Consider the following 24,354-nt stretch of genomic DNA (forward strand, 5'->3'; position numbering starts at 1 on the left):
CCCGGGCACGGGCGGGGCGGGCGGCGCGGGGGCCGGCGTCGGGGACCCGCAGCTCGTGGCCATGATCGTGAACCACCTCAAAAGTCAAGGGCTCTTCGACCAGTTCCGCAGGGACTGCCTGGCCGACGTGGACACCAAGGTTCGGGGCGCGAGGTGCTGCGGGCGTGCGGGAACAGGGGAGGACCCGCGGGCCGCCTTGATGGGCAGTCTTCCACATCCGTCGATGGGCCGGCGGCGCCTTGGCTTCCCCTGCCGAGGCCCCTCTGAGGCGCGTCTCCCGCCGAGCTCCCTGTGCAGCCGCTTCCTCTCTGAGCTGCTGCTTTGTGCCCGGCACTGTGCAAGGCACGCTGTGTTCATTCATTCGCTTAGCCTTTCGTTCGTTTAACAGACTAGCGTTAAGCACCTCCAACGTGCCAGGCACTGCTTAGGTGCTGGGAATGTAGAGGTGAGCAAGACGGAGTCACTTTTCTTTTGGAGACTCTTTTGGAAACATTAACGTTAACTGTGCTTTCATCTCTGATTTACCCCCCCCCCCCGCCACGTTTACTTTGTATCCAAGTTATTTTTGCCTTCTCTCGAAGATTTCTGGCAAGGATCATATCTTTGTTCTTTGCAGAAATTACTAAGTGGTAATGAATCAAGTTATTTGCAGTGTGCATTGCTGGACTTTGTGAGGGGTGCAGGGGTGAAGAGGCAGAGCTGGGGAGATCAGGACTTTTGTTTCTACCGATGACTGATTTAGGTAGCTTAGGCCAAGTCACTTCTCTAAAGTGAGAAGGGAGGTGGGGTGAGGGGTGAGGAGCAGAGAAAACTGAGGAAAGGATGGAGGAGAGGGGGCAGCAGATAGTGAAGTGGAAGAAGAACTGGACAAAAGAGTGAGTTCCAAAGAGTAAGTGGTAGAAGGGAAAGGTCAGCACGGCGGTTCCCTGTACAGAAAGATTTAGGGGCTAGGAAGGGGAAGGGATTTTGTACCGAATGTCAAAGTGAAAGGAGCATTAGCAGGAACAGGTAAACTTAGCTGGTTCTGCAAGGGATGAGTAGAGGACACCAGGAAGGAGCACTCAGTGAGGTGAATGGAAACCCAGTAGGGTCTGGAAGCAAGTGAAGCAGGAAGCTTCTGTTGGAAACAATTGTTTTCTTTTTTTTTTTCCTTAGGTCTGGTTTGGTTCACTGCTTTTAGAGTTTTGATGGGGTGAGGGTTTTCTCATAGTGTGTTCAGCTGTTCTAAAGAACCTCGTTTCTTTGAGAAAAGTGCTTTGTGGTGAACTGCGCACAATTCCTTTATCTTCTCTGGGAAAACCTTCCTGACATGTGGGAACATCTTCCCTTTTAAAAACTCTGGCCCACCTTGTAGACCAGAAATGGAATGTGCCTTTTTTGAGTTGTCAGAGTTTCTGCACCACAGAAAATTCAGTTTACTTGGGGATATTTATCTATGTAGGAAGTATTGATATGTAGTTTTCTCACTTTTAGAGAATATGCACAACCACCTTTTTGAAAATAATGCCTATTGCCCCTTCCTTCCTTCCTCCCTCCCTCCCTCCCTTCCTTCCTTTCAAAGGACATGGCCAAGTAAGTGTTACCCAACTAAATAAAGCTGGTTATTTGTATCCAGCAAGTAGAAATTTCACTTTGCTGTTCTCAGAAACCTACAAATCTGTGTGTTATTGTGTATGCAGATTGAAAATTTAATATGCTGGTGGTGGGGGCGAGGGGGCTGCAATGTCTAAGGCTCAACTTTTTCTTCATCCCCATCCCCACTGAGTGTTATTGCTGTATCTGTAATATCCCTGCCAGATCCTCTCAAAGTGGAGTCTTAAAACATTTCTTGGGTGGGAAGGAGGGAAGCTCAGGGCTTTGACAGTCTAATGAAAACTAGGGAAAATGCACATGTTCACATTAACATGCAGCCATAAGATCCAGCTAATGGTGAGGCTCCTCTGCTGTAGACTACCAGTTCCCAGACCCCTGGAGCAAGCTGAGAGGTTACAAAGCCATTCTGACCCCTTTGCACTGAGTAGAATATGAGGAGGGAAAATCAATAGAGACCCATCTTTCTGTCCCAGGCAGGGAGCTCACTGACCAAGTAAATATGGCACCTTTCACCCCAGGTGGTAAAGGCCAATTTTTGGATACTTTCTCAGTTATAAATGGCTCCTGGTCACTATGATTATTGTCTATTTCTTTTTAGATTCAAAAGGAAAATAGAAGACAGAAGTATATAAGTTTATTCACCCAACAAATACTTATTATGTACCAGGCATTGTTTTAGGTGCCAGGGATATAGCAGTGAGCACAAAGTCCCTGCTTATATGGAGCTTGAATCCCGGCAGAGAGAAACAGACAATAAATTATGTGAGAGGGTCTATGGAAGAAAGAAAGCAGGATGAGGGTGGAAAGGATTGCTGATGTGTTTTGAGTAAGTTGTTCAGGGAAGATTTCAATGAGATGACATTTGAGCCATAACTGAAGGAGCTGTCCAGCTATCAGGCCTGAGGGTTCCAGGTGGAGACCACAGCAAGTGTGGAAGGCCTAAGGCAGAACCTACTGAGGGAGAAAGTGACAGGAGGTGAGGTAGAATTGCCCCTCCCTCCCTCCCTCCCTTCACAGATCTGTCTGGCCTTGGAAGCCTTTGTAAGAGTTTGGTGCTTACTAGAGCTGAGAAGCCACTGGCAGGAGTTGAGCAGAAGAAGGACATGCTCTGACTTTCATTTTAGATAGCTTGACCTCGTATAATTATTAACAGTGTCCCCTTTGCACCCAGTCATGATCTGGTTTGGACAATAAATTAATATGGTTACCCTAATTTTAGAAGATTAGCACTAGCTGCACTGTGGAAAACAGACTTCAGATAAACAAGGGTAGCTCAGGGAGGTCAGCAACAATAATCTAGAAAGGAGATGAGAATGCTCTGGACCAGAGTGGTAGCAGTGAAGCAGGAGGGAAGTGGTCAGGTTCTGGCTGTTTTTTGATGCTAATGCTGACAGGATTTGCTGATGGTTTTGGAAGAGGGGTGGAAGAGAAAGGGAGGAAGGAAGCAAGGAGGACATGAAGGCTTTTGACCCGGAGTGCTGGAGAAGGAAGAAGAGATAGATAGCTATTCCCAGAAAAGTAATGGAATCTAAAATATTTCTCTAGTCACTAGGCTTTTGACCTAAAGTAGAACTTAGCAACCAGGAGAATTACCTGTTGTAGTTCAGATTGAAGCTTGTTTTATGGGGCAACTAGAGTGCTAAATTTGTTGTGATATTTGAGCCTAACTGTTTCTGAGATTTGGGAATACTGCAAAGAAGAATTATGTTTTAGAATCATTGGGGAGGAAATTAATTTTCATTCACATTGGTTTTGGATAAATGGAGAAGAACATGAAAAATGATTGTGAGACCATTTTTGGTAGGATTGAACATAGGTATTAGCAAAAGTCTGGAAATTGGAAGAGATGAAGGGGTGTCACAGAGGGATAAAATCTTTATCATCTGTGTTACCTAGATAGTTACCCAGTCATCTCACCTGACAATGACTTTTCAGTTGCTTATCTGCCTAGCAGTGTGGAAAGGTGTGTGGAAACAAAGATTGAAAGAGTGGAAGGAACAGGCTTACATTTCAGTAGAGAGATAAATATTCCCCCCTCCCCAAAATATAGTACAACACAAGAATTACTTGAATGACAGTATGTATAGGAGATAGTTGGTACGTGGGAGAAGGGCCACGGAAGCCTACCTTGGGTGTCAGGATGACTTCACAGATTTGGGTGAACTCCAAAAGTGAGAAATTTGCCAAATGGACAGGGAGAAAGAATGGTAGGTGTACAAGATTGAAGGCATGAGAACTTATCACTAGAGAATTAACTTTGAAGGGTAAGGGAGCAAATAGCAGAAGACGAGGCTGTACAGTTTTGCTTAAAATCATTCGGAACACTCAAACTCATCTACGTTAAGAGCCACATAAACGAAAGATATAAACAGCATGACATGTGGGGGACAGCTTGGAGGAACGAAGCATGCAGTCCTGACTGAGTGGTCAAACATTCCTTCTAGGCAGCATCCTTTTAGGATGAGATGACATGGTATGTGTCCTCTCTCCTGCTTCCCTTATGTCAGGAGTGCTCAGCTCTAGCACAGCTGACATTTTGGGCTGGATAGTTCTTTGTTGTGGGGGTCTGTCCTGTGCACTGTAGGATATTCAGCAGCATCCCTGCCCTCGACACACTGGATGCCGGAAGCAACTCCCCTCAGCTGTGAGAATCAAAAATGTCTCCAGACGTTGCCTGATGTACCCCCCCCACCCCGGGGGGGAGGGGGGCAACAATTGCTTCCAGTTACGAACTGGTGACCTACATCAAACTTAATGCCTAGCTCCAGTGGTTGCCACTTCATGATTTCTCTTGAATCCATGTCTTTCAGCCCGTTTTTGCCACCCCAGTACAGACCTTTATTATTCTAGTCATTGCATCCTTTCCTGAGTATATTTTGTGTCTGTTTACTCTTTCACCGTAGGAAGATTAAAAAAGCTTTATCAGAAAGCTTTTAATTTATCAGAAAGTTTTCATCAGAAAGCTCAGCTATCACATATCACTCTGCTTATATGTGTTGTGGGTTCCTGTTCTCTATCCCATAATTCCAGACTTTGTATACAGGTCCCCAGATCTTTCCAGGCCCTGGCCCCAAGCTCTGTCTCCAACTTCATTTCTCTGCTTTTTTATAGTCTCTTCTGCATCCAAATTGGATTTAACAATGTGGGGGGCTCCCTAATGCTCCTGACCCCACGTTTTCTCATCTACTTGCTCTTATATTGTTGGGTGTACCTGCAAGGCCTGCCTTTCCTGGTCCCAGCTGTGTTGTGAAACTCAGGTGCCACGTTCTCAATGAAGGCTTACTTTCTCTGCTCTTCTCCCTTTCTTTGCTCCAGATCATCTAACAGTAACACTTATTGGTATCTTATTTTCTAGTCCCTTGTCTGTAAATAGAAGGTATGTCTGTCTTTGTAGTCCTCATCTCCAAACATATTGTCTTAGACAAAATAAATGGTATTTGAATGACTCTGAAATTATCCTAAAGCAGGATTGTCGTAAGCTGTGAAACTTTGTTGCCACATTGACACTGTAATCTAAGAAATGTTTAACACTGTTAAAGATACTCAAATTCCTGAGACTATCGATATTGTATAACAATGGAGATTTTTAACATTTATGTCTTTTTTCTTTCTAGCCTGCCTATCAGAATCTGAGACAACGTGTTGACAACTTTGTTGCAAACCACTTAGCAACTCATACGTGGAGTCCGCACCTCAATAAGAACCAGCTAAGAAACAATATTCGACAGCAAGTGCTCAAGTAAGCCTCAGAATTGCAGAGTTTCTACAAGGGCTTGAGAATGTCACCATATACTTTGCCTGAAAGCAGAGACATTGTGCAGAAGTTTGTTCACCTGGTGATAATTTTGTCAAGTTTGGTGTGGCTACTTTATATTATGATACAGTGTGAGTAGGTGCTACTCACCTACAGTGAGTAGGTGCTAATCACTTCACATTTCCCCCATAAATTTAACAGTCTGATTTCTCCTGTAGACCTTTGGAAACATTGAGGGAAGGGAATGACAGCGTGACTTAAAAAAAAAAAGAAAACCCTCTAGATATGATATGAATAGATGGTTAATGCCAGATAGGTAAGTATATCCTATACAGTTACATTCACAGTTATTCTCTTGGCCCTAAAAGAGCAGGGTTTATTATGCCTGATTTACAAATAAAGACATTAAAGGTCACTGAGATTAAAACATTTTCCCCTGATTTGAGGCTGTGTCTTCTGTGTTCTAATATTGCCCCTCTCCTTTTCTTTTGTCTTTTTACTTGCATTTTACTGTGATTTTACCTGTGCTTTTTAATGATGACATATCCAAAAAAGGTGGGAGAAGTGCATTTAGACGTGTCGGAGTCATTTTTTGGTAAACATAAAGAGTGAAAAGCTGGAATGGTTAGAGGGACCTAAAAAAATCATATTTATTCCCCCAAAAGCAGATTAACAATATTATCTTGTTCTTGAATATAAGTATTTGACAAGACAAGAAGACTTGGACCCTCTCTCCCTGCTTCACACCCCAAAAAAGTGACTACATTGTTTAAAAACTGCCTTAGTCTCCCTGCCTTGACAAATATTTACGAAATGTGGCTTTTAAACAGTTAGACAAATGTTTTTACAGCTGTTACATCTTTTATTTATTTATTTATTTAACTTATTTTTGGCTGTGTTGGGTCTTCGTTGCTGCGCATGGGCTTTCTCTAGTTGCGGCGAGCGGGGGTTACTCTTCCTTGCGACGTGCGGGCTTCTCATTGCGATGGCTTCTCTTGTTGCAGAGCACGGGCTCTAGGTGCACGGACTTCAGTAGTTGTGGCACACGTGCTCAGCTGCTCCGCAGCTTGTGAGATCCTCCCAGACCAGGGATCAAATCCATGTCTCCTGCATTGGCAGGTGGACTCTTAACCACTGCTCCACCAGGGAAGTCCCTATAGCTGTTACCTCTTAATTCCCTCTTGTCCCTCAGGAACCTTGCACACCTACCTAGTGTGCTGTAGTTCCACCCACAGGAAGCCCCACAAATAAAACTTTACACTCTGACTCAAAGACCCATTTAGCCACAGGTAATACTAGATACTAGGAACCTGGGGGCTCAGACTCTGTCCTAGTAAATAAGAGAAGAGGGAAATTTGACAATAGCTTTGTTGTCTGCATTTTAAAGGATGTTCAGGAACCTATAAAAGAATCCAGGTAAGATGAAAGATGCCATTAGAGGGCTGCATAATAATACCTTTTGGGAAAAAGTCAAAGCCTTTCCTGTTGGGTGGCAGGCCTGGGGTGGGGGTGATTACTCACTTCCAGACCTTCAGGAGAACAATAACCAAAATAGTAGGGGGATGGGAGGCTAAGGGTGGGATGGGGGAGGGAAGCTTACTGACACTGTCCACACTTGCAGAGCACTGTCAGGCAACAATTTGCATATCTGCTTCCCTCTCACAAAGGAAAACATTGCTTTAAAAGCGCAAGGGTGGAGTCTTGGATTCTTTTTTTTTTTTTTTCCATATATTGAGAGACTAAATGGAAGGCAAATTTCCTGGAATTTACTCCTTAGCATACAGAACCTATAAAGTAGGGAAGCAGTCATTTGTTTTGTTCTTCAAAGGGAACTAAACTCAATCGTGCCCATGTAAAATCAAGCACTTAAATTTGTTGTTGTACCAATATAAGGCATTGTTTTCACAGAATCTTGTTTGGTGAGGGATTGCTGGACACATCAGTAGAGGGTTCTTGTGACTGTCAGCAATTAACACTAGAGCAGTCCACCTATGGGTGATGAGGACTCTCCTCTAGAGACGTTTTAGAACAGGGGAAATAGCTGTCTCTTGGGTAATATAGGCATTGCTCTTACTGGGATATCTGTATATTTTCTTCTAGCTCTCTTATTTACTTTTAATAGAACTGTTCTCTTATTTAAATTCCATTAGTAAATTTATGTCTCTTAAATAACATGTTAAAGTTTCTTAAAAGACTAGTTGTGTCTAACTAATGGTATAGGGATGGACTATCACCTATAAATACAATGTCAGACAGTTTTTCTTACATATACTTTGAGAAATACTCAGTTGACTCTATTAGATTGAACCATCTACAATTGCCATTTTTGTAGGACAAAATAGTCTAATATCAGCAGTTTTGGATGGTTCAGTTTAATAGCCAGTCTGCCAACTCAATAGACGGAAAAAAGTTTTATTTTATTCTATTTATGCATTCGTTTATACAACAAAACCTAAAAATGCTAGGGAGCTCAGAAATAATGACCTTAACTGTACAGTGTTTAAAAGGAAGACAAGGAAGTAGCTTTAACCAAGACAGTGGCAGCTGCTGGCATTTTGGCTTTGCCCTTGAACCTAGAAGTGTGGCTTCTCCCTCTGGTGAGGCAGCTCTGGCCACACCTCAATGAAGTGAGCCCACGAAGAGCAATGTGGTCGCTAGCACTGGCTTCCATTTTTGTTTTTGTTTTTCCTTTAACATCTTCATTGGCGTATAATTGTTTTACAATGCTGTGTTAGTTTCTGCTGTATAACAAAGTGAATCAGCTATACATATACATTTTTAAGATCAGAGCTGACCTCTGAGTGAGAGTAGACTAAAGTACACCAGGGCCCAGAACATAGGCATCAGGGAAAGAGACTGAAGCAGTAATTTGGAGGTGGGTGGGTTTTATTTTTTATTTTGTGCCTTTGTGCTTGTGCCTTAAATCAAAACATTTTTCAGATTGCTTGTCATTGCTTCTTTTCCACCTGCTACATTTTAAAGACACCTCTAAGATGTAACAACAATGTTTTCAGGATTTGCCTTTTTTTTTGTTTTTTGTATTATATCTTAGAACTTTAGAAAGCAGGTTACCTACTTTGGGCAGTGTTGACTCATTTTTCTCTATGGCCCACATAAGTGGAATTATAGTATCCCAGGGCTGTGAGGTGCCTCAGGAAATGAAAATCACAGCCATCCTGCACTCCAGACAGCGCTGCACTCAGAAATAGCATTGCAAAGTATAAGGATAGACACCTCACCCACTATGCAGGGAGAGCCTGAGGCCTTGGAGCTGCAGAAGACCAGCACCCCACTCTCCCAACTCTATCCAGGGAACTGTGACTCCTCAAGTTCTTTGTTAGAAAGGGACAAGGTGGAAGTGTGTTTCTTCAGATAAATTCATGTCATCTTATTTTGCTCAGACACCTTTGTGATTTTCTGCACGTTTCAGACTTTACTGTCCCTTTTGCTCCTCTGTCTCTTATGTATGATATTTCTTTGTGCACTTTCTTCCCCTTCTCTTCTCTGGAAATCAAGCTTTCCTTAGGAAAGCTTTCGCAAATAATCTCAGACATAGCTAATAATAATAATATCCTACTTTTTTCCTACAGTGTATGGTGTGTTCTAGTGCCTATCATGTTGTATTTTGTTTGTGTCTCTCTCTCCCACCAGAACAGGGACCAGATCTGATTTGTAGTGGCCCAGTGGCTAGCATGGTGCCTGTTGTGTAGATGCCACTCGTAACATAATTGTTGAATGAATACATCATTTAGTTTTTATAGCAAGAAGATAATAAAAAGAAGGCCAGAAATCTTAAGTTTTATTTTTGTTCTTTTAAAGTTTTCTTTCTTTTTCTTTTCCTTTTTTGTAAATTTGGTAAAATTATACTTTGTTTATATTCTTCAGTTTTCCTGGAGGCTCTAATACTTACAAGAGGCGTACATTTTTCTGGTAAAAAAAAAAAAAGAGGTTGCAGAATCCATAGATTTATTTTATACCCAGAGCTCAGCTTTAATGATCATTTATTCCTATCACTAAATGATCACTAAGGTCATTTAGTGAGATAAGCCATGGGCATGATTGAGGTAAGATAAGCATCACCTACAAGCCTGGTCTTTAGGTAATGTGCTGTGTGTCTAGTTCTAAGGGTATTTTGTTTTGCTTTTGTTCTGTCTGCCTTAGTATTGCCACTGGTGACACAGTGGTGGGAAGTTTACATATTTTTTTGCAGTATGATGTATTAAATGCCACTGTATTGTGAAACGTATTTTCTTTTGTGTATTCTTTCTGTATATTCCAAATGAATGGATTGGAGGCAATTTAAGGTTGAACACATATGTAATAGATATGGCTTTACTTAAAAGTAATTAATGCAAATAATGTAGTATTATCTTTTTCACCTTTCTGTAAATTACCCTGTGTTTCAGATCAGGAATGTTGGAGTCTGGTATTGACAGAATTATTTCTCAGGTTGTGGATCCAAAGATTAACCACACATTCAGACCTCAGGTGGAGAAAGCTGTGCATGAGTTTTTGGCCACGCTAAATCACAAAGAGGAAACAGGTGGCAGCACAGCCCCCGATGATGAGAAACCAGACTCTTCCATCGTTACACAAGGTGCTTTGCTTTTACTCTTGGTCAGTTCCATTGCTTTCCTTCTTGAACTGAGTATCAAGTTAGGGGTATTTAGTTCTTTAAAACATTTATCTATTTGGCTACTCTAGTGAAATTATATTTATTTTAATTATTACCCAGATTCTTCAACTGGCATAACATTTTTTTTTTTAATGATGAGCATTTTAGTAATGTACTGTGTGTGTGTGTGTGTGTGTGTGTGTGTGTGTGTGTCTGTGTTTCAATAGAGGGGATAATTAAAATAATTAGAAAACACATCCTTTTTCTGAGAACTAGACTAGTATCACATTTGCTGGTGCCTTTCCTAATATACTGTATTACAGAGGTAGAGAATTTAGAATGTGTTAAGTACTAGCACCAGTACCTGAAAGTCTAAAGGTGATGTGTCATGTAAAGATGACAGTGGCAAGTGGCCTTGATTCAGCAGAGGGGTTTACCTTCTGCATAAATTTATTCTAAAACATGCCTTTCCCTCGAAGGTGTCCCTGCCCCTGGGGCCAGTGCGAATGTGGCCAGTGATGCCATGTCAATCTTGGAAACCATCACTTCTCTTAACCAAGAAGCTAGTGCTGCCAGGGCTTCGACAGAAATGTCAAATGCAAAGACCAGTGAGAGAATATCCAAAAAACTCCCTTCTCAGCCAAGCACTGAGACTACTGTTGAGAAAGAGAGAACTTCAGAGGACACGGCTGATAAAGAAAAATCTACACCTGACTCTGCAGGGGAAGGACAGGAAACAGTCCCTAAGTCTGAAGAATTTAGTGATCTCCCTTGTCCAGTTGAAGAAATTAAAAATCACATAAAAGAAAGTAATAGTTCAGTTCTGCTAAATAAGGATGTTCAACAAGAAAGCAGTGACCAAAAAAATAAATCAACAGACAAAGGTGAAAAGAAGCCAGATAGCAATGAAAAGGGAGAAAGAAAGAAAGAGAAGAAGGAAAAGACTGAAAAGAAATTTGATCACTCAAAAAGGAGTGAAGATGTCCAAAAAGTAAAAGATGAAAAACAAGCAAAGGATAAAGAAGTAGAGTGTTCAAAACTTCCCTCAGAAAAAAACAATAATAAAGCTAAAACCAGCGAAGGGACCAAAGAAGGTAAAAATTTGGAAAAATCAACAACAGTTTAAAGAACAAATGAGTGTCCATTGGGGGCACATCAGATTTGCTTTCAAATTTTAATAAAATGTATTTGATACGTGTGTTTTAAAAGCCTGAAAACTCATACCCTCTTTGCTAAAAGATGAGCAATAAACATTTGTATATTTCTTTTCTATACTAATTTACCAATTCACAAAGTAAATGAACAGAGAAGTTCTAAACCTTACTATGTAACTCGTAATTTATTCATATACATTATTCCAAGCAACTTAATTCATAATCTTTAAAATATTAGATAGTAAATATTTCAGTTCCTTACTTAAAATTTCCTTTGTTTATATCATTCAGACCATGAATTACGAGTTTCGTTAATTTTACAGGATAATTTGCCTTTGTATTTTCTGCAAACAATTGTACCTTATTTGATATTGGTTACTAATGGTGAGGGATTATTTCTGAAGTTGAAGTTCTTTGACAGTATTTAAACCAGAAAATTTTAAATGTAATTTAGAAATTGGGTGCTGTGTGTATTCTTATATAACAAGATGATTTATTTTCTGTTATATTTCCTTCTTGAAGATTTCTCTTTGATAGATTCTGATGTGGATGGACTTACAGACATCACAGTTAGCTCTGTCCACACCAGTGACCTTTCATCTTTTGAAGAAGACACTGAGGAGGAAATTGTAATGTCTGATAGCATGGAAGAAGGAGAGATTACATCAGATGGTAAAGCATTTTACTTAATAATGCCTTTGTGAAGCTTCGCATTGAGCAGTATTTGTATATTCAGATGGCTGTATCATGAAAGACAGTGTGGTACAGTGGCAAGAGCACGGGACTTTATAGTTGGAAGATTTGTTCCTGAGTCCCAGCTCCGAGGTTGTCTGTCTGAGCAAGCTTGGTAAGTTACTAAACCTCAACAAGCCTAGGTTTTCTATCTCTTAACTCCATTCCCTAGGATTATTATAAAAGATGAGATCTTATATGAATTTGCCATGTGTCAGTGGCACAGTCCACAAGACTGCCCTCATGTTTGACACCAATTGCAAATTCGGAGTCCCCAAGACCACCTTTAGTTTTGGTAATTCACTAGAAGGACTCACAGAACTCATTGAAAGTTGTTAAACTCATAGTTATGGTTTATTACAGCTAAGGGACACAGATTAAAATCAGCCAAAGGAAGAGGCACATAGGCTATAGAGTCTGGCAAAGTTCAAACACAGAGCTTCCACTTGTCCTTTCTTTTTTTTTTATTTTATTGAAGTATAGTTGATTTACAATGTTGTGTTAATTTCTACTACACAGCAAAGTGATTCAGTTATACATACATATACATTCTTTTTCATATTCCTTTCCATTATGGTTTATCACAGGATATATTTTTTTAACATTTTATTTTATATTGGAGTATAGTTGATTAACAATGCTGTGTTAGTTTCAGGTATACAACAAAGTGATTCAGTTATACATGTATCTATTCTGTTTCGAATTCTTTTCCCAATTAGGTTGTTACAGAATATTGAACAGAGTTCCCTGTGCTATACAGTAGGTCCTTGTTGGTTATCCATTTTAAATATAGCAGTGTGTACATGGAAATCCCAAACTCCCTAAGTATTCCTCCTCCCCCATTCTTCCCCCCTTGGTAAGCATAAGTTCCTTCTCTAAGTCTACCAGTCTGTTTCTGTTTTGTAAATAAGTTCATTTGTATCATTTTTTTTTTTTAGATTCTGCATATAAGCAATATCATACTATATTTCTCTTTCTCTGTCTGACTTACTTCACTCAGTATGACAATCTCTAGGTCCATCCATGTTGCTGCAAATGGCATTATTTCATTCTATTTAATGGCTGAGTAATAATCCATTGTATGTATGTACCACATCTTCTTTATCCATTCTTCTGTTAATGGACATTTAGTTTGCTTCCATGTCTCGGCTATTGTAAACAGCGCTGCAATGAACGTTGGGGTGCATGTATCCTTCCAGACCATGTTTTTGTACAGGTATATGCCCAGGAGTGGGATTGCAGGATCATACGCTAGCTCTGTTTTTAGTTTCTTAGGGAACCTCCATACTGTTCTCCAGAGTGGCTGCATTAGTTTATATTCCCACCAACAGTGTGGGAGGGTTTCCTTCTCTCCACACCCTCTTCAACATTTATTGTTTGTGGATTTTTTGATGATGGCCTGATTATGTGAGGTAATATCTCATTGTAGTTTTGATTTGCATTTCTCTAATAATTAGTGATGTTGAATATCTTTTCATGTGCCTCTTGGCCATCTGTATGTCTTCTTTGGAGAAATATCTATTTAGGTCTTCTGCCCATTTGTCGATTGGGTTGTTGGTTTTGATGATATTAAGCCGCATGAGCTGATTGTAAATTTTGGAGACAGATCCCTTGTCAGTCACATCATTTGCAAATATTTTCTTGCAATCTCTGATTGTCTTTTCATTTTGTTTGTGGTTTCCTTTGCTGTGCAAAAGCTCTTAAGTTTAATTAGGTCCCATTTATTTATTTTTGTTTTTATTTCCATTACTCTGGGAGATGGATTGAAAAAGATATTGCTGCGATTTATGTCAGAGAGTGTTCTGCCTGTGTTTTCCTCTAAGAGTTTTGCAGTGTCCAGTCTCACATTTAGGTCTTTAATCCATTCTGAGTTTATTTTTGTGTATGGTGTTAAAAGACTGTTATAATTTCATTTTTTTAATGTAGCTGTCCAGTTTTCCCAGCACCACTTATTGAAGAGACTGTCTTTCCTCCATTGTGTAGTCTTACCTCTTTTATTATAGATTAATTGACCATAGGTACATGGGTTTATCTCTGGGCTTTCTATCCTGTTTCATTGATCTATAGTTCTATTTTTGTGTCAGTACCATACTGTTCCGATGACTAGAGCTTTGTAGTATAGTCTGAAGTCAGGGTGCCTGATTCTTCCAGTTCCTATTTTCTTTCTCAAGATTGCTTTGGCTATTCGGGGTCTCTTGTGTCTCCATACATATTTTAAGATTGTTTGTTTTAGTTCTGTGAAAAATGCTATTGGTAATTTGATAGGGATTGCATTGAATCTGTAGATTGCCTTGGGTAGTATAGTCATTTTGACAATAATGATTCTCCCGATCCAAGAATGTGGTATATCTTTCCATCTGTTTGTGTCATCTTTGATTTCTTTCATCAGCATCTTACAGTTTTCAGAGTACAGGTCTTTTGTCTCCTTAAGCAGGTTTATTTCTACATATATTATTCTTTTTGATGTGATGTTAAGTGGGATTGTTTCTTGAATTTCTCTTTCTGACCTTTTGTTGTTAGTGTATAGAAATGCAAGAGATTTCTGTGTATTAATTTTGTAGCCTGCGACTTTCCAAATTCTTTGATGAGCTCTAGTAGTTTTCTGGTAACGTCTTTAGGATTTTATACATATAGTATCATATCATCTGCAAACAGTGACAGTTTAACTTCTTCTTTTCCAATTTGGGTTCCTTTTATTTATTTGTTTATTTATTTTCTGATTGCCATAGCTAGGATTTCCGAAACTATGTTGAATAAAAGTGGCGAAAGCGGACATCCTTGTCTTGTTCCTGATCTTAGAGGAAATGCTTTTAGCTTTTTACCGCTGAGTATGATGTTAACTGTAGGTTTATGTATATGGCTTTTATTATGTTGAAGTATGTTCAGTCTGTGCCCACTTTCTGGAGAGTTTTTTTAATCATAAATGGGTGTTGAATTTTGTCAAAAGCTTTTTCTGCATCTATTAAGATGATCATATGGTTTTTACTCTTCAATTTGTTCTTGTATCACATTGATTGATTTACAGATATTAAAAACTCCTTGTATCCCTGGGAGGAATCCTACTTGATCATGGTGTATGATCCTTTTAATGTACTGTTAGATTCAGATTGCTAGTATTTTAAGGATTTTTATTATGTTCATCAGTGATATTGGCCTGTAATTTTCTTTTTTTGTGATATCTTTGTCTGGTTTTGGTATCAGGGTGATGGTGGCCTCATACAATGAGTTTGGGCGTTTCCTCCATCTGCAATTTTTTGGAACAATTTCAGAAAGACAGGTGTTAGCTCTTTTCTAAATGTTTCAAAGAATTCACCTGTGAAGCTATCTGGTCTTGGACTTTTGTTTATTGGGAGTTTTTTTTATCACAGTTTCAATTTGAGTACTTGTGATCAGTCTGTTCATGTTTCCTATTTCTTCCTGGTCAGTCTTGGGAGATTGTACCTTTCTAGGAATTTGTCCATTTCTTCCAGATTGTCCATTTTGTTGGCATATAGTTGCTTGTAGTAGTCTCTTAGGATGCTTTGTATTTCTGCAGTGTCTGTTGTAACTTCTTTTTCATTCTAATTTTATCGATTTGAGTCCTCTTCCTCTTTTTCTTGATGAGTCTGGGTACTGGTTTATCAATTTTGTTTATCTTCTCAAAGAGCCAGTTTTCAGTTTCATTGATCTTTGCTATTGTTTTCTTCATCTCTATTTCATTTATTTCTGCTCTGGTCTTTATATTTTCTTTCCTTCTACTGACTTTAGGTTTTGCTTGTTCTTCTTTCTCTAGTTGCTTTAAGTGTAAGGTTAGGTTGTTTATTTGAGATTTTTCTTTTTTCCTGAGGTAATACTGTATTGCTATAAACTTCCCTCTTAGAACTACCTTTGCTGCATCCCATAGGTTTTGGATCTTTGCTTTCATTTTCATTTGTCTCTAGGTATTTTTTGATTTCCTCTTTGATTTCTTCAGTGATCCATTGGTTGTTTAGTAGCATGTTTTGTGGCCTCCATATGTTTGTGCTTTTTTACAGTTTTTTTTTTCTTTTAGTTTATTTCTAATCTCATAACATTGTGGTTGGAAAAGATGCTTGATATGATTTCAGTTTTCTTAAATTTACCAAGGTTCGCTTTAAGGCCCAGCATGTGGTCAATCCTGGAGAATGTTCCATGTGTGCATGAGAAGAATGTGAATTTTGCTGATTTTAGATGGAATGCTCTATAAATATCAATTAAGTCCATCTGGTCTAATGTATCATTTAAGGCCTGTGTTTCCTTATTAATTTTCTGTCTGGGTGATCTGTGCATTGCTGAGAGTGGGGTGTTAAAGTCCCCAACTCTTATTGTGTTACTGTTGATTTCTCCCTTTATGGCTGTTAGTATTTGCCTTATATATTGATGTGCTCCTATGTTGAGTGCATATATATTTATAATTGGATTGATCCCTTGATCATTATGTAGTGTCCTTCTTTGTCTCTTATAACAGTCTTTATTTTAAAGTGTATTTTATCTGATATGAGTATTGCTACTTCAGCATTCTTTTGATCTCTATTTGTGTGGAATACCTTTTTCCATCCCCTCACTTTCAGTCTGTATGTGTCCCTAGGTCTGAAGTGGGTCTGTTATAGACAGCATATATATGGGTCTTCTTTTTGTATTTATTCAGCCAGTCTGTGTCTTTTGGTTGGAGCATTTAATCCATTTACATTTAAGGTAATTATCAGTGTGTAAGTTCCTATTGCTGTTTTCTTAATTGTTTGGGGTTTGTTTTTGTAGGTCTTTTTTCTTCCCTTCCTCTCTGGTTTTCTTCTGTGGTTTGATGACCATCCTTAGTGTTGTGTTCAGGTTGCTTTTTCTGTGTGTGTGTGTGTGTGTGTGTGTGTGTGTGTGTGTGTATGTGTGTGTGTGAGAGAGAGAGAGAGTGTGTGTGTGTGTGTGTGTGTGCGCGTGTGTGTGTGTGTAGTAGTAGTAGTTTTTGGGTTTGCTGTTCCCATGCAGTTTTGATATAGCAGTCTATGTATGTACAAGATTGTTTTAAGCTGCTGGTGTCTTCCCTGCCTAGAGAAGTTCCTTTAGCATTTGTTGCAAAGCTGGTCTGGTGGTGGAGAACTCTCTTAGCTTTTGCTTGTCTGTGAAGCTTTTGATTTCTCTGTCAAATCTGAGTGAGAACCTTGCTGGGCAGGGTATTCTTAGTTGTAGGTTCTTCCCTTTCATTGCTTTAAATGTATCATGCCACTCCCTTCTGGCCTGCAGAGTTTCTGCTGAAAAATCAACTGATAACTTCATGGGGATTCCCTTGTATGTTGTTTGTCATTTTTCCCTTGTTGCTTTTAATATTTTTTCTTTGTCTTTAATTTTGTCAGTTTGATTACTGTGTGTCTCAGCATGTTCGTCCTTGGGTTTATCCTGACTGGGACTCTCTGTGCTTCCTGGACTTGGGTGACTGTTTCCTTTCCCATGTTAGGGAATTTTTTAGGATTTATCTCTTCAAATATTTTCTCAGGTCCTTTCTCTCTCTCTTCTTCCTCTGCAACCCCTATAATGCGAATGTTGGTGCATTTAATGTTATCCCAGAAGTCTCTTAGACTGTCTTCATTTCTTTTCGTTCTTTTTTCTTTATTTTGTTCTGCAGCAGTGATTTCCACCATTCTGTCTTCGAGATCACTTATCCGTTCTTCTGCCTCACTTATTCTGCTATTAATTCCTTCTGGGGTCTTTTTCATTTCAGTTATTATATTGTTCATCTCTGTTTGTTTTTTCTTTAGTTCTTCTAGGTCTTTATTAAACATTTCTTGCATCTTCTCGATCCTTGCCTCCACTCTTTTTCCAAGATCCTGGATCATCTTCACTATCATTATCCTGAATTATTTTTCCGGAAGGTTGCCTATCTCCACTTTACTTAGTTGTTTTCCTGGGGTTTTATCTTCTTCCTTTACCTGGGACATATATATCTTTACCATTTCATTTCATATAATTTTCTGTGATTGTGGATTTTGTTCCGCAGGCTGCAGGATTGTACTTCTTCTTGCTTCTGCTGTCTCCCAATTGTCCTTTCCTTGTGGTGTTGTGGACACGGTGCACTTCCTGGCATTGATATCTGACAGTATACAGATTATTGCCAAGCGGGGAAACTCACTGGAGTCTTTATGTCTGAAGTTTTTATTGGGGCTTCATCATATACACCTAGTTGACTGCCCATGTGTCTGGCCTCAGCCTCCAGCCCCTCTGGAGGTCAAACTGATACCCCATGACCCAATGCTCCCACCCTAAATCACACTATTAGGGCAATTTGGCTTGACCCATGACCCTAGGTAAATAAAAACACTCCTATTAGGCATGGCATTCCAAAGGCTTAGAGATTACCTGCCAGAATGGAGAAGAAAGACCAGACCTCTCTTTTATTATATAGTTTGTTTTTCAGCCAACCCTTATTAAGTACTTAGTGTGTTCCAGGCACTGTGCTCAGTTATTACAGTATCGTATAGGTGCAGGTGAGGAAACAGAGTTGCCAAAACAGGGTGTCTCGTCCAGGGTGTTATAACTAGTGAGCACAGCGCCATTTCAAACCTGTGTCTGGGCTTATAATCAATACCTTATGCTGCTCTTTACCACATGATTAAATATTATTTATGGCCTTTTGAAAAGTCAAAAATATTGAATATGATTTGCAATTGCCTGTAGGTAGCATCTTGTAACTTTGTTGCTGGCTCTTGGATAGAATACCTAGAGAGAAAACCATAGGGGAGAAAAAGTAGAAGGTTTTAATGCCACAGATGTATTTTTCTGTATCTCCCATTTTTCATTCTTTTCTTAGTATCTATTAAAAAACTGAATTAGCAGCAATCTCCACTCTTCATAATTATCGTCATGAGGTCATTTGAGTACCAATGTAGGAAGAATGCTCTCTTCCTGTTAAAAATCTACTTTCTCTAGCCAAATGGAAATTTTAATTCTAGATCCTTTATTGGGTCTTTTCAAGGTTTTTCCTGGACAGAACTAGATTTTCTATATATGAGATCCAAAAAGTAAAAAAATGGCTCTTTTGAGAGTACTAAGGAGTACTTAGTACCACTTCTTTACTTCTTGCTGTGCCTTGGGGAACTTATCCTCCTTCCTCAGGTAGAGAGGTTTTAGTATATACTTGGTGTAGGGCCAATTATTGATTCTTCCCTCTTCCATAAAAGAAAGATCACAGGTTATCATTAACATCTCAAGTTTACTTTAAAGTGTTGCTTCAGGTGAATTTTTTCAATTAAATACTGGTAAAGCATTCATACCAAGTCTATTTTCATACAAATGAGGATTAATTATTTGTCAAAGAAACATAACTATAAGGCCTAATTTTTCTTTGCCTTTTTGATATGTGAGAAGCTGAAAGAAAGGAAAAAAATAATAAGTCAAGAGGACTTACCTGGTGGTCCAGTGGTTAAGATTCCGCATTTCCAGTGCAGGGGGCACAGATTCAATCACTGGTTGGGGAAGTTCCACATGACATGTGGTACAGCCTAAATAAATAAATAGCTAAATAGATAGATAGATAGATAGATAGATTATAGCCTATAAAAATGTCAATATCTGGATGTTCAGATACTGATATTTCTCCTGTCAGACCTACAAATACACTCAAACTACATTGATACTACTTTTGCCTCTTAATGCTGATCAAGCATAATGTTGATCTTATTGCTGATTGGCAGAAGCACTGATCTTTCTATTGACTTTCTTCCAGACGACGAAAAGAACAAGCAGAACAAAACAAAAATGCAAACCAATGATCCCAGTGAAGGAAAAGCAAAAAGTATACGGCATGCTTATGTTCACAAACCATATCTTTATTCAAAGTATTACAGTGATTCTGATGACGAGCTTACTGTAGAACAACGGCGGCAATCTATAGTAAGTCAGATTTGATCTCTTATTATTTTAACCTGTTAAGTCAGGTTGGCAAACTTGACTAGTCTGTTTACAAGGTACTGGTGAGCATTTGAAACAGTGACATATAGGTTCTACTTTCAGGAACCTTGTCATTTAACTAGGCAGAATAGACATAAACATATGATGGAGGTGTTCATATCATGATTAATGGTAGTGAAAAACTGGTAACAACCTAGGTGTTTCATAGTGTCGAAATGTTTGACTCAAATATGGATCCAGCCATAAAGAGAGATGACATCAGCCATTAACATAATATTAAGAGGGAAGCGCAGTCCATCCACATATTTCCTGCATTTGAAAATACTTCTAAGATGTGCTATTATAAACAGGTTTTTAGAGAAAAAAATTGCTACCTTGTTGTATATGTACATCAATTTTAAGATGGCTTACGATATCAGAAACATTAGAATATGAAAAATTGTGCATCATAGATTGAGGGAATATTACTACATGAAAAATGACTTGAAGGAAGTGCACCAAAATGTTAATAGTGGCTTATCTCTTGAGGTTAGTTGATAAGGAGTTACACTTATGCTTAGGATGTTTGGTGCTTTGAGGCTTTGAGTTCTGGGTGGGAAAGAGATGGTGGAGTAACACACAATGACTGGATTTTCCCTGGCTTTAAAATATGACTGCAGAAAGTCCCATGTCTAAAACCTGGGTCCTGAGATTATGACCAGAAAGTCACATTTGTTGTAGGACTAGCCTGTCACTTGAATCTGTATTTCAACTTTCTTTTTTGAGAAAATCAAAAAATTATGGAGACCTACCTCTACACTTGATGCTCATAGATATTTTTACAGCTGTCCTTTTAACTGAAATAGCAGTTTATTAAGCCACCACTTCCCAAAATCATACCTTTAAATTGACGGTATTCTTTAAGAGTAATGGAAAAGTTTAACTTCTCTCTCTTTTATTCCTCTGGTAACGTCCAGATTGAAACACATGCACACGCACATACGCACATATGTATATAGTAGTAAATATGCACTTTTGCAGAGCCCATTAATTTGTAAGAACATCTGAAGGGCAAGTGTGCTTTTTTCCCCAAAGTGTTTTTGCTTTTGCCTGATAATCTGTCAGAATAATTATGAATATTTTGTGGTTTTAGGCTAAAGAAAAAGAAGAGAGGCTTTTAAGAAGGCAAATTAATAGAGAGAAACTTGAGGAAAAACGAAAACAGAAAGCAGAAAAGACAAAGTCTTCAAAAGCTAAGAATCAAGGTATGGGAGATGTTAACTTTTAATATTTTAAACTACCTTATATACTCCATCATTTTGTAGCTATTAATATAACTTATGAGATATAATTTTGATCATTTTATTTTATAATCATATCTCAAAAAAACTTCACTTTTTTAAATTATGTATTTTAAAGTATGGAAGATTTCCTTTTTAATCTAATGTGTTTCATCACTTTTTAAATTATATTTCTGTATCTAAAGTAAACATTCTATCACATACCAGATAATACACCTCACATGTTAGCAATTTATTCTCCAGTGATGGTGGAATGAATTATCACTGGAAAATTTACTGTTAACCTGTGAGTCCTCAAGCCTTGCAGTGATAATAATGGAATTCATCTATACTTTATGTTAACCAAAATGTCAAACATTTATCTGGAATATTTCATTGAATAAAATTGAACTTCCTCTGGACACTGATCTTGTGTGATATAAAATACACAGATATACATATATGAACATTTGAAATAAAAAATGTGACTTCTCCATCTAAAAAATTATTTTTATTCTAACACAGCTTAGAGATATTAAAGCCATTTTGCATTTTTACAGTGATTAGAAAACCTTAATGAAAAATAAATATTACACTGTTTTTAAAACTCTGTTGTGAGATAGTTTATTGATTGCTTCTTTCCCAGGCAAAAGTAGTGTGGACTTAGAAGAATCATCAACAAAGAGTTTGGAACCCAAAGCCCCCCGAAGTAAAGAAGTCCTTAAAGAACGGAAAGTTTTAGAGAAAAAGGTAGCCTTAAGCAAAAAGAGAAAAAAGGATTCCAGGTACATATTTTATCTGGCCACATTCCCACTGTAACATTCTCTCGTCATGCTTTCAGAAGAGAGGCTTTGAAAATGACAGTAAAGAGTGAGACCTTTAATGTGTATGTTATTCCATGTTTATGAAAGACCTTAGGGTTTTCCTTTTCAGTATCATAATTCATTTTATTAATATCTATAATATTTCAAAGTAGTGTATACTGATCTTTTGAGGGGGCAGACTTTTTAGATAATCTGACAGAATCTTTGGGCTCTTTGCCCAAAAAAATGCACATGCATAAGCACACAGTTGCCCTAGAATTTCAGAGAGTTTTATAGACGCTCTAGAAGTACTCAGGAAGTATCCCTGTTCTGGACATTCAGTTACTTCTTTTTTTTTAATTTTTATTTCTTTTGTGGTACGCGGGCCTCTCACTATTGTGGCCTCTCCTGTTGCGGAGCACAGGCTCCAGACGTGCAGGATCAGCGGCCATGGCTCACGGGCCTAGCCGCTCCGCGGCATGTGGGATCTTCCTGGACTGGGGCACGAACCCGTGTCCCCTGCATTGGCAGGCGGACTCTCAACCACTGCGCCACCAGGGAAGCCTTCAGTTACCTCTTACTGACAGTGACTGCTTCCATTCTCCAGTCTTTCCAGGCAGTTCACTTCACCAGAATCTCATGCTTCTCCCCATAAACCAGAGGTCCAAGCCAAAATTTTTTTTAGCACTGCATTATCATGGTTAATTCTATAAGAAATTCTATAGTTAATTAATTAATTCTATAAGAAATTCTATAATTAATTCTATAACAAAACTGAAGAGATTGAGAGTGGCTGTCTAGCCATGGGCTATAACTTTGCTGTTCCATTGTGATGCAGTTATATAAATTTATCTTAAACTTGAAGATAGCTGAATCAATCATTTGCAGAACTCAGTGGGAGGAGTTACCTCTCATTTTTCTTATAGACCTCATTCCTGTCAATCTGAATAAATAAAACTACCCTGTTTATTCAAAATATAAGACTTTCAAAATGAAATTGCAGCCCATATCATATTCATCTTCAAGCAACATTCAGGAAATTTTGTTTCAAGAATACTTTCCTATAGGGCCAAGAGCGTTCCATGTCACATTTGGGATTGAGTTCTTCACTGTTGACCAAGAATAGGATTTAAATTGAAATTCACAAGTCTCTATGTACAAATTAAATGTGTATAGTAAAGAAAAGCTAAGGTTTTTTTTTTTAATCTTCCTGAGAAATTCTGATATTTGATTCAGAGTTCATATTTCACTTTTTTTTTTTAACATCTTTATTGGAGTGTAATTGCTTTACAATGGTGTGTTAGTTTCTGCTTTATAACAAAGTGAATCAGTTACACATATACATATGTTCCCATATCTCTTCCGTCTTTCATATTTCATTTTTTCCCCCACCTAGGAACATTGACGAGAATTCTAAAAAGAAACAGCAATCTGAAGAAGATTCCAAAGAAACCCTCAAAACAAGTGAGGTGTGTCTTAATTAATAAAACCCCATTTTAACTGTTCTTTTGTTAGATATACGCCATTCAGTCCTTTGTAGTAAAACTTAGAATACAGTATGATTTTTTCCAAGTTGAATAAAAAATCCATCACATTCAGCATTCTAACACCCCCATCCTATTATGGCCAGAAGTCCTCATTTTGGCAAGTTGATTCTTATGATCTTTTATCTGGATAATAGCTACTTTTCTACTCCCTTCCCTTCCCCCAACTTCCCCACCTCTTATTTCCTATATTGGCAATAATAAAATTGCCAGGAATAATAATGAAAAAGAAAAGGGAAAAAAAGCTAAAATCCCTCTACAAATAGATTATCTGTTCTATTCTCTTCCATTCTCATCAACATATGTTCATAATTTTGTAGATAGATGTAATCTTGCAAAGTGTTTTTGTTTTTTGGGGTTTTTTTTTGTGGTACGTGGGTCTGTCACTGTTGCAGCCTCTCCCACTGCGGAGCACAGGCTCTGGACGTGCAGGCCCAGCGGCGATGGCTCATGGGCCCAGCCGCTCCACGGCATGTGGGATCCTCCCGGACCGGGACGTGAACCCATGTCCCCTGCATCGGCAGGTGGACTCTCAACCACTGCGCCACCAGGGAAGCCCCGCAAAGTGTTTTTAATGTTCCCTCTTTGCTCATTGTATGCTGTAACTTCCTAATTATAACATTTGATTGTATAATATTATATTGAATACCATAATTTAAGCATTTCCTCTTAGTTGAGCACTTAGATTGTTTGTAAGATGTGATCATTTTAAATAGTAAAAATATGTACATAAAACTACCCCCAAAATGTTCAATAAGTACATTTCTTCTCCTTTTTGCCTTATTTTCTTGAGATAAACTTCTGTTTTCACTGGGTTTAAATATTTATGTATACTGCCATATTTGTAACTCTGTAGCTGAACTATCTTAACACTTGTAAGGGAAACAATAATGATTTAGTAATTATTTATTCATAGCCAGTAAATGTTCTTGATGTCTTTATCCAGAAATCAAAGGCATATTTGTAAGTATATCCTGATATTCTAATGGCATATCTTTAAAATATTT

At 38.4% G+C, this 24,354-nt stretch overlaps 1 protein-coding gene across 4 annotated transcripts in view; it reads left to right on the top strand.

Annotated features, from left to right (window-relative positions):
- The first annotated feature begins 30 nt into the window (after nucleotides 1–30).
- The window catches only part of BOD1L1 (biorientation of chromosomes in cell division 1 like 1), a 55,444-nt gene continuing 31,120 nt past the window's right edge, over nucleotides 31–24,354 (top strand). For all 4 annotated transcript variants that reach the window (XM_029234885.1, XM_029234887.1, XM_029234886.1 and 1 more), the window contains exons 1-9: nucleotides 31–139; nucleotides 5,208–5,332; nucleotides 9,754–9,944; nucleotides 10,442–11,056; nucleotides 11,639–11,788; nucleotides 19,557–19,723; nucleotides 20,874–20,985; nucleotides 21,647–21,785; nucleotides 23,200–23,272. In XM_029234885.1, the coding sequence (XP_029090718.1) occupies nucleotides 62–139; nucleotides 5,208–5,332; nucleotides 9,754–9,944; nucleotides 10,442–11,056; nucleotides 11,639–11,788; nucleotides 19,557–19,723; nucleotides 20,874–20,985; nucleotides 21,647–21,785; nucleotides 23,200–23,272 (1,650 nt within the window). In that variant the 5' untranslated portion in view covers nucleotides 31–61. The remainder of the gene's footprint in view (nucleotides 140–5,207; nucleotides 5,333–9,753; nucleotides 9,945–10,441; nucleotides 11,057–11,638; nucleotides 11,789–19,556; nucleotides 19,724–20,873; nucleotides 20,986–21,646; nucleotides 21,786–23,199; nucleotides 23,273–24,354) is intronic.

Source organism: Monodon monoceros, unplaced genomic scaffold (assembly GCF_005190385.1).
Source record: "Monodon monoceros isolate NGI ecotype Baffin Bay Population unplaced genomic scaffold, NGI_Narwhal_1 Super_Scaffold_20, whole genome shotgun sequence".
Taxonomy (NCBI): domain Eukaryota; kingdom Metazoa; phylum Chordata; class Mammalia; order Artiodactyla; family Monodontidae; genus Monodon; species Monodon monoceros.